This window comes from Solanum pennellii, chromosome 11 (genome assembly GCF_001406875.1).
Source record: "Solanum pennellii chromosome 11, SPENNV200".
Classification (NCBI taxonomy): domain Eukaryota; kingdom Viridiplantae; phylum Streptophyta; class Magnoliopsida; order Solanales; family Solanaceae; genus Solanum; species Solanum pennellii.
In genome coordinates, this window is record NC_028647.1 from 8,898,649 (window position 1) to 8,909,362 (window position 10,714).

General features: G+C 31.8%; 1 protein-coding gene across 1 annotated transcript; it reads left to right on the plus strand.

The window, feature by feature from the left end:
- Window positions 1-4,575: 4,575 nt before the first annotated feature.
- Window positions 4,576-5,710, plus strand: LOC107003619 (cucumber peeling cupredoxin-like). The gene is made up of 2 exons (XM_015201943.1): window positions 4,576-4,744; window positions 5,478-5,710. The coding sequence occupies exons 1-2, from the start codon at window positions 4,576-4,578 to the stop codon at window positions 5,708-5,710; spliced, it is 402 nt and encodes a 133-aa protein (XP_015057429.1).
- Window positions 5,711-10,714: the final 5,004 nt, after the last annotated feature.

Genomic DNA, 10,714 nt, shown 5'->3' on the forward strand with positions numbered 1-10,714 from the left:
AAAATGTCCATTTGAATTTTCCGTCCAATAGGATATATCAATATTAGAGGGATCTAAGTTTAGTTTAATTTTTTTAACATTTTCTTTAATATTTATTGGAATGTACGTGTCTAGTGCTTCCCAATTCCAGTGATTATTGTTCCAAATGGATGAAATGGTTGCATTTTTATCTTTTCGAGTAAGAGGACCCTGAATTAGCTGTCTTAAAGGAGGTTTATTAGGCATCTATCTATCTTTGAAACCAAAGGCTAATATTATTATCATTTTTTGGAATCTAAATATTATTTTTCTCACAAATTGAATTCCCTATGCTAATATTCTTCCAAATAAAAAAAAATTTACTAGACGTTTTCTTATTATACTTCATCTTCATGGTTTTTACCCAAAGATTGGAGGAATTTGTAAGGAATCTCCAAGCAAGGTCAGCCAACATAGCTTCATTTTTTCCGTGAGCTGATTTTATCCCCATGCCTCCATATTCTTTAGGAGATGCTACAGTTTGTCATGCTACAAAGTGAATCTTTTATTAATAATTTGTGAAACCCCAAATAAAATCCCTTTGGATTTTATCTATAATATTCTAAATTATTTTTGAAAAACAGAAATATTGCATTGAATATGTTGGTATAGCATTAAGAGTAGCTTGAGCAAGTACTAACCGGACGGCAGGTCTTAAAAAGTTTGTCTTCCAGGACGAGAGTTTTTTTTTCTTCATATTATCTATAATATATTGGAAATCTGCATATTTTGATTTACTATTAAAAATGGGAAAACCTAGATACTTTTCAAAGTGTGTGGAGGGAGATATGTTAAAATAACGTTTAACCAAGAGTTTCATATCTTCATTACAATATTTTGAGAAGATAGCTTTAGATTTTACAGGATTGATTTTTTGTCCAGATAGCCGGGTAAAAATATTCATACATTTATATATAGTATCGATAGAAATATTATCTGCTTGAGTGATGAGAGTAAGGTCATCTGAAGAATAATTGAGATAGTAGAGGACCATTCTTGCTAAGAGTTATTGATTTCCATAACAATATATCGACTTGATAATTAATATGCTATGAAAGAAGTTTCATACAAAGGATAAATATATATGAAGATATGGGATCCCCTTGTCTTATGCCTCTAGAAGGTGAAAAGTATTCTGTGCGAGTACCATTAACTAGTATAGCTATGCTACTACAGGAGATGCAACTTAAAATAAGTTTAGAAACTTTTGGCAAAAATTTAAAATGATTAAGGGTTCTTTTCACAAAAGATCATTCAATCCTATCAAAAGTCTTTTCTAAATCTAACTTAAGTATTAGACAATCTTTACGACTCTTAGTATTCTTAATATGGTTCATAATTTCTTGTACTAGGATTGCACTATCACAAGCTCTATGACCCTTCAGGAAGCTTGTTTGGTGAGGACTGATCAAGTCATTTAGAAAGGGCTTAATTCTATTAGCTATAATTTTAGTAATTACTTTATATATTGTATTATATAACCCTATTGGTCTAAAATTCTTTAGTTGATTTGCATTTTTTAATTTTGAAATAAGACAAAGATAAGTCTTATTTAATTCCTCAGGCATTACTTGAGTTTTAAATATATCATGACAATATTTAAGAACTGATTCTTTCACAATTTGCCAATGTTGTTGGAAAAAAATTCGGATGAAGCCCATCCGGTCCTGGGGCTTTAAATGGTTCAAAAAAAAGAGCTTTAACTACTTCTATATCTGATAATGGTTCATCTAAGGGAGAGAGGTCTATTTTATGGAAACTCGTAATTGCTCTCTTAATATCTCCCCAGTTGGTAATTTTATGATCTGTGGTAAAACACAAATTATAATAAGAGAAAGTATATTCCACTATTTTTTTCTTACTAGCTATCCATTCATCATTCTCATCTTTAGAAAAAGAGAAATTATTACGTCTCCTCCTATTTAGAAATGAAAGATGATAAAAATTAGTATTTGCATCTCCATCTTTTATTCAATTAATTCTTGATCGGAGTCTCCAGTAATCTTCTTCTAGTTTTAGAATATTATTATATTCTCTACTCAGCGTCATTTCTAAGTTTTGAAGATATTAACTGGTTTGATAGGATGGGGAATTTTGTGTACCTCCCAGTCTGGCTAGAATATCTCTTTTCTTTTTAAAAATATTACCAAAAATATTTTTACTCCAAAGCTTAGCTTCTATCTCAAAAGAGGATGTTTCATTACAAAACTCTTTGTTAATCCAATATTTCTCTACTAAAATTTTAAAATCTTGGTGCTCTAGCCAGAATTTTTCTAATCTAAAATTTTTAAACTGATTTTCTAAGGGTGGTTTGACAATTATTATAAGTAAAGGGTTATGATCAGAGTGAGTCTTCGGAAAATGAGTGACTTGGGCATTTGGATATTTCTCTATCCATTCTTTATTAGCAAAAGCACGATCAATTCTTTCAAAAATAAGATCATATCTTCCTCTTCTATAATTAGACCAAGTATTTGTACATCCTTTAAATTCTAGATCAATAAAGTTACAATTATTTAGACAATTCCAAAAATTACTAATTCTACTAGAATTAATTTTCTTCCTCCCCATTTGTCTTGTTGACTAAGAATTTCATTAATATCCCCCACAATAAGCCACAGACCATTCAGACATTTTTTCATATTTTCTAAGTTTTTCCACAAAATATTTCTTTTATATGTATCGGTACTTGCATAAATTGTTGAAAAATACCAAGTAAAGTTTGTAGGAAATACCTGAATCATTGCATGCAATTCCTGATCATCTTTTTTCTTCAAAGATACGTTAACAATGTTAGCAACCCACATTATCACTATTCCACCAGATCTAATACCTTGAGCAGGAATCTCAATGTAGTCATCAAAATTAAATTCACATTTTAGATTATTATGATCATCCATCTTAGTTTCAAGTAATGCCACACAACAAGGATTATGATTACAAATAAGCTCTCTAAAATTTCTTCTATCATTGTTAATACTCATTGTTTTTTAATAATTCAAATTCGTTATTTACTTCAACTTTTTTATGTTACTATTCTATTTTTATTACTGTAAGTACTAAAAAGGAAGTCATTTCTACCGGGTAACATTCTTCCTTTTTCATTTCTAAGCTTTCTATTCATATTGAGTTATGATTATTATTTCATTATATTTATAAATAAATAAAAAAGATTATATGAATTTGTATTTGCTCTCAAAACAAATGACTGTCTAAAAAAAAAGTGAATTGTTTTCTTTTATCTCAAAATAATCTATATATAACATATAAAGTTTAGGCAAAAGAAGAATGACATGATGTGTCTTTTGAATAAGAAAATCATTTTTTGCAATATCATATGCAATTTAAAGTTTAATTAATAGAATTCAATCTACGATGGTTTTTAATAGCGATATAAGATGAAAATTAGCAGATTTTAGTAGTTCTAATTTATCCTTACTTACTTTAAACGACATTTTAAAGCAAAAGTCCAAAAAATAATAATAATTCAATATCATAATTCATTTTTGAAAACTAAGGGTTATTTCATAATTTCACACATGTAATAACTTTTTTTATTTGGTTGTCGATATGGGCAAATTTACATTTTCAATATTCTAACTTTTTTTTTTTTTTACATCTTAAAATCATATTAGATAGTTTATATAACATTAAATAAAAAGACAATTATTGTCTCTTATATAAAATAATTAATTATATTTATAATCTCTTCGTCTCATTTTATGTGACACCCTTTGACTTGATACGATGATTAAGAAAAAAACTTTTAAAAGTGTGGTAAATTCTATTTAATTAGATAAAATAATATTTATGAGAATGAACAATGAAGAAAAATGTGTCACATAAAATAAAACAGACGGAGAAAGTATGATTTTTAGGACGCGCGGCCAGCTACACTAGTATTAGATTAAATAAAGTTCATAATTCTAATAAAAAAGTTGTTATTAATAAACCCTCGACTTAAAATTAAATAAAGATATTCAAACCGTTTGAAAAAAAAAGATATACAGACATTAAAACAACGAAACGATGTGGAATAAAGAGTCGTGCAAATATATATAAGAACGAACAGTATGCTAAGAAAATAATATGATATTCAAAGTACAAAAAAATACGATACCCAACGAACAACAAATTATGAGAATAATACTAATACCATCGATAAGAAAGATGGTTCAAGTACGATCACTATGCATATCCCGCACGAAATTAAAGCTAGATATTAATTATAATATAATTCTTTATAATGTTCATTTATTTTCTTAATAAATAAACTAATAGTCCTTGACCTTTTTCCAAAATTTTCTTCAAACCACTTTATGATTCTGTTTCAATTGTTGAAATTAGATGTGGAATAATTAATGCAAAGTTAATTATGTTGTAACATTCAACATTTAATACAAAAATTTAATAACGTAATGTGTTGAATTAGTAGCAGTAGATAGAATATTTTATAAAAGGCAATTTTAGTTCAATTGCTCTAATTGTTGTAATTAACTTGCTATATAGCTTTGAATAGGATTTAGTAAATAAAAATAAAATAAGAGATACCACAATATGCATTTTATTATAATTTTGCTACTTTATGTTATTGGAATTTTGATTAATTTAGTAAATTCAGAGAGATATATTGTTGGAGAAGGCTATGGTTGGGGTCCTGCTCCTTACCCTACTTACTACCAAGATTGGGCTACAACTGTCAAGTTAAAACCTGGAGATCAATTAGGTAACTTTTAAGGAAATTATTACATCGATATCGATCGTATTTGTAATTTATTTACATACTTGAATAAATAGAAATTTGTGGGGGTGCGAATGTGGTATTATAGGTTTTCTTATAATTTTGATAAGCTATTTTTGGGAGCCGAAGGCAAGTGGTGGCGGAGCCACATATATTTGAGAGGTGTCGAATGACACCCTTCGTCAAAAAATTACAATGTGTATTTAGGTGAGACATTCATTGGCTTCTATGCGCTTAACTTCTTTTTGTTTTGACACTCCTTAGTCGATATTCTGACTCCGACACTGACCGTGAGGTAAGCATCCTTTCGATGTCGATCATACTTCCTTATTTGTGAGAATTTCCTTCCTCAGGTGTTTGTCTCCTCACTAGTTACTTTTCTTGTCATTTCAACTATTCCTCATATATAATTTGGCTTGAAGTCTTTCTTTAGCCGTGTTTGGAAGGATTAAAGGTACCAACTAATTTTAGGGGTGTTAGTTTTTTTCATTTACCTAATCAAACTAGCTATACCAGTTTTATTACTTCATAAACCAAATCAAATCAATAAAAGTGTTTGATTTTGTGGTGAAGGAGTGTCATTCACTCTCTTTGCACAAGGATAGCTCTACACCTCTAACCCTAACATCCAAACTACACACTTTGAATATAATTCATAACTTTATTTATCTTTTAGAAAGTTAATTTTCCGTGTACATAATATTATGTATTCATGTAGAGTTTAGATTCCAAAAGCCAGAGGATTTGCTAGAGATTGGAAAATACAACTATTATGCATGCAATTCCAACACTCTTTCAAGGCAATACAAAGATAGTCCAGCAATAGCATTCATGTTGGTACCTGGAGATTATTATTTCAAATCCAGCAACAATACAAATTGCATCAATGGCCAGAAGCTTTATGTAAATGTAGCAGCTCCAATTGAAGATGAGGCTGATGATAAGATTTGAGATAACTTAGATACATATATCTCAAAGTTAGACAATAATAACCAATTATTGAGTTCAGAGTGAACGTGATCTTATTATATGTATGCATACATTTTCTTTCTTTTATTTTTGCACACATATAGTTTTGAGCCGAAGACAATAAATTCAGTTGAAATCATAGAACTAGTGGTAGCCATACGCACTTTACTTGTTTAAGATGGCGGAAGAATGCTCATGGAGACACTCTCTTGGCTATTACTTTCACAAGACAGAGTCCACATAATATGTTATAAGAGGGTGTTCAAATAGAAATATTCCTAAATGTACAGAAAAGTGATCCTTTAACATTGGTATCTATAAGAATACAAAAAAAAAAAAAAACACTTAGCTTAGTAGCATTTTATTCTAGTCTGAACCATTACCTTGTAAGAGGTTTTGGCAAAAAGAGAAAACCAACAAACTACATAAACAAAGAACTTGCAAGAACTCAAACTGCTACCATTTTATTTTGAAAAATTTCAACTAAAATCCACTTGCTCTCTCAAAAGAGTTTGAAGATACAGAAAATCTTGCTCCCTAAAGCAGATTAAAAATAGATAAATAAGAGCAATACTGTCTAACAAAATGGCACAAGTCTTCAAAAAAAGAAAAACAAAAAGTGCAGTATCAGACTATCTGGTTTTGACCAACTAATATCAACATTGACAGCTTCACCTCCATCAAATCAGAACATCTGGTCTGTGAACAGGTCATCCGGATCAAAAATGCCTTCATCGTCAAAGGGAGGTAACTGAGCAGCAGCAGCCACTGCAGCTGCATAGCGGGGTATTCCGCTTAAAGCAGCATCAACCAGCACAGGATAAGAAGTTGGTGCTTTCCTAACTTCAAAAATGGAACTGATATCATTATCTTCGTCCATGGGTTCAGTGAGCAATGCTTCAAATTCATTCCCAATTCTAGCGATAGGATGACTGTAAGTTCCACTTCCACCGCTAGCAGCAGTACCTGATCGTTTGCTGGGTAATAGGAAACTTTCAGCATCAACATTCACATCAGGCCCAACATTGACAACAGCATTATGGTCTGTCGACTCTCCTCCAACAACTTCTATCACCTGCTCCAAGTTGGTGCTTTCTCAAGGCAACATGCTCTCATTACTAGTGATTGGCACTGCTTGTGATCCTCCGTAAGCAGACCCAATCATATCCTTGGTGTGTGGAACTTGGGAAGTTCTACTGGCTTCAGCATCCTCCTGCTTTGCTGTTCTTGTTATCACACAGTGCCTAGATATACTTCTCCTGTCAGCTTTTTCATATATGTCTAAGCCCCGGAGAAATGACTTATAGTAGGAAAGATAGAGAAATAAGTTATTATAAGTTCTGAAGTTAATCCAGGAAACAAGATCGCAGGACAGCATCAAAGGGACTCTTCACGTGATACTTAATTAGATGAAATATGTGTAAGAACCATTTGTCTTAGCTACAAGTTACTCAAAATATCTCCATACTGAAGCTTTTATGAAGACCAAATACACCTATGAAGATGTACTCTATCCACCTAGAAACATAATATATAAGATGCTTAGAAGCACACCAACGTGGTCATTGAGAAAAAAAAATTTCGTTTTAGAAAGAATGTAAGTCGTGCAGTCAATTACAAGTAATGAAATAATGATTAATTCAGATTATGAACGTCGTCCTCAGGAACTGTATTGGAAACTGAAGAAGCCCTTTTCCCCCATTCTACATCTATTTTTGAATTTGAGGATAATTAGGTAATGGGATATATCCAGACTTGATGTCGTCCTCAAGAACTGTATTGGAAACTGACCGGTGTTCCTGTTCTGTCCAAGAAGCCCTTTTTCCCCATTCTACATCTATTTTTGAATTTGAGGATAATTAGGTAATTGGACATATCCAGACTTGATGACATTGATATCTTCAATTAAGATATTATAGTGATCCTTTATATCATCAGCCAATTTTCCCAAGAAGTGCTTTTGTCATTTCGTCCAATAAGATTGTTGTTATCCTCGTTGGTCGCAAGAGTATTCTAAAAGATTTTATCCTCCTCCTTAGTACAGAAGGAATTATTGTCTGTCCGATCGGTGTTCATTTTAATTCTACAAGAAAAGCTCAAACATGAAAAGGCTAAGCTCTTGAAGAGGATTCAGAAAATGGATGAGTGTCAATATATGACCAAAAACTACCAAAAATATCAGGCATCTAACATAAGAATTTTTTTGTTTTGTAACCCCTGAAACTTACTAATCAAAAACAATCGCGGCAGACACATTCTTTTAAACCAAGTTATGGATACTAAGAAAAGTAATGAGTGACTTGTAAAAGGATCAAACATGAAGATACATAGGGTATACTACCACAGAAGTCTCCAGAGATACAAACATATTATGAAAACATTTGCATTCTTTCCCTTTTCTATCGGACAAAAGGTTTTATACTAAGAAAGCTATTCGTCTCAAGATAAGAAAAAACTATATCATTGAGTATATATTTTTGTTCTTCTTAGTGATGCAAAAAAAAAAAAGAAGATCCAAGGCCTTGTACCACATAATGGGAAAGATATCTTGTCAACCCAACATATGTTATCAATAGAAAATTGATATTCCCCTGTAACACAATCTAAACATATAAAACTAGGGATGTGCTAAGAAAAAATATATTCTAGACAAGAAATCAAAAGGAAAGTTCTACAAATTCTTGTTTTTCCATTTTGAGAAACACTAAAATCTCTACACATATTCAACAACGGAAACCATGTTAAAAAAGAGTCCCTAGAAAATGTTAACACAATTTTTTTTCTCCAAAGATGGAAATAAGATGAATATCATGATATTCAAGTAGGTCAGCATCATTTCAGAATCTACACCAAAAACGATCTATAAATCAACCATATATTATTGACTGCACATTCTCTTGTGTCGTCATTACCTTTATACATCATGAAATAACAAATTATTGATCATTTGAATGGAAGATTTACAGGACCAAGAAACAACAAATACCAAGTGTTATCCCACAAGTGAGTTTGGGGACGATAGAGTATATGTAGACCTTATCGCTACCTTGAGAGGCTATTTCCGATGCACAGTTGGCTCAAGGAAAAACATATATAGCACATCGATAAAGGGAAGATTTACAAAACCAACAACATGATATCTAGTGAAATCCCCAAGTCAGATATGGAGAGGGTAGAGTGTCTATAGACCTTTATCTTACCTTGGGAGGCAGAAAAGTCATTTCTAATTGACCCTCAACTCAAGGAAAAGCATATTGGAAAAAGGAAAGCTTTACATAACCATGACAAAAATTTTTAAAGGGAAAGCCATGAAAGATCTTGTTTTTTTCCTTCAAAGCACTAATCATCTCTAAAAATTAACTTTCCTAAACATAAAGCATGTTAAAAGAAGAGTACCAAACAACTTCAGCGGAACTTGGATAACCAGATGATCACAAAGAACAGTCAAAACAAACTTTTGAGTGAATCAATCTACAGCTATAAGTTGTATCAACTATGAAAACAAACATTCAACCAAAAATGAATCAATCTACAATTATAAGTATATATATGTGTGTTATTCCATTTTGATTGAATGCTTATTTTCATAGGTGATACAACTTATAACTGTTGATTAATTCACTCAGAAGTTTGCTTAGATTGTGCTTTGTGATCATCAGCTAGTTGTGCTCACGTTTTTTGGTACTCTTCTTTAACATGCTTTGTGTTTAGGAAAGTTAATTTTTAGGGATATGGATAGTTCTTTGAAGGGAAAAAGTAAGATCTTTTATGTTTTTCCCTATAAGATTTTTTGTCATGGTTTTTTAAAGATTTTTTTTTATCTGCTTTTGATATGCTTTTCCTTGAGTTGAGCATCAAAAATAACCTCTCGACCTCCCAAGGTAGGGTAAGGTCTAGACACTCTACCCACCCTATACCTCACTTGTGGGATTTCACTAAATAGGATGTTGTTGTTGGTTTTGTAAATCTTCTCTTTCTCTGAACCGCTTGATATGTGTTTCCTTAAGCCAAGTGTGTATCGGAAATAGTCTCTCTACCTCTCAAGGTAGGGGTAAGATCTACATACACTCTACCCTACCCTTCCCAGACTCACTTGTGGGATTACACTTGGTATGTTGTTGTTTGTTGGTTTTGTGAATATTCTATTCAAATGATCAATAATTTGCTATTTCATGATGTATAAAGGTCATGACACACAAGAGAATGTGTAGTCAATCACAAATGGTTGATTTATATATTGTTTTTGGTGTAGATTCTGAAGAGATCCTAAGTATCAAAGTGATACTGACCTACTTAAATATAATGAGATTCATCTTGTTTCTATCTCAAGAGAGAAAAATTGTGTCAACATTTTCTAGGGACTCTTCTTTAACATGTTTTAGTTGTTGAAAATTAATGTGTAGAGATTTGAGTCTCTCAAAAAGGAAAAACAAGAATTTGTACAACTTTCCTTTTGATTTGTTGTCTAGGATATACTGTCTTAGCACATTCCCTAGTTTTAAGAAGTTAGATTGTGTTACAAGGGAATCTGAGTTTGTCTATTTTTTTTGAGATGGTAACAACTTGTATTCTATTCCAAAACAAAAACCAGAACGTGCCACTGTCACGACCCAAACGAGTCGCGAGTGGCACCCACACTTATCCTCCTATGTGAGCGAACCAACAAATCTAAACCCCAACGTTTTACCAATATTTCAACCATAATGAACAAAATATAATGAGAGAATCCAGTCCGAGCTAGAAACAATAGCTCACCCTGAAATCTGACGTGCTGAAGGCTGGCTAGAGTTGAGGACGAGTCGAAGTCAATGGTGCACTTGCTGCACTCCACAAAACAACAAGAAGGAAATAAAAGTAGGGGTCAGTACAAGGAACAAGTACTGAGTAGGTATCATCGGCCAACTCAAAATAGAAAGCAATATATATGGAATAATAATGTAAAACCAACCACAATACTCAACAGGTGACAATCAACAAGTACAAGAA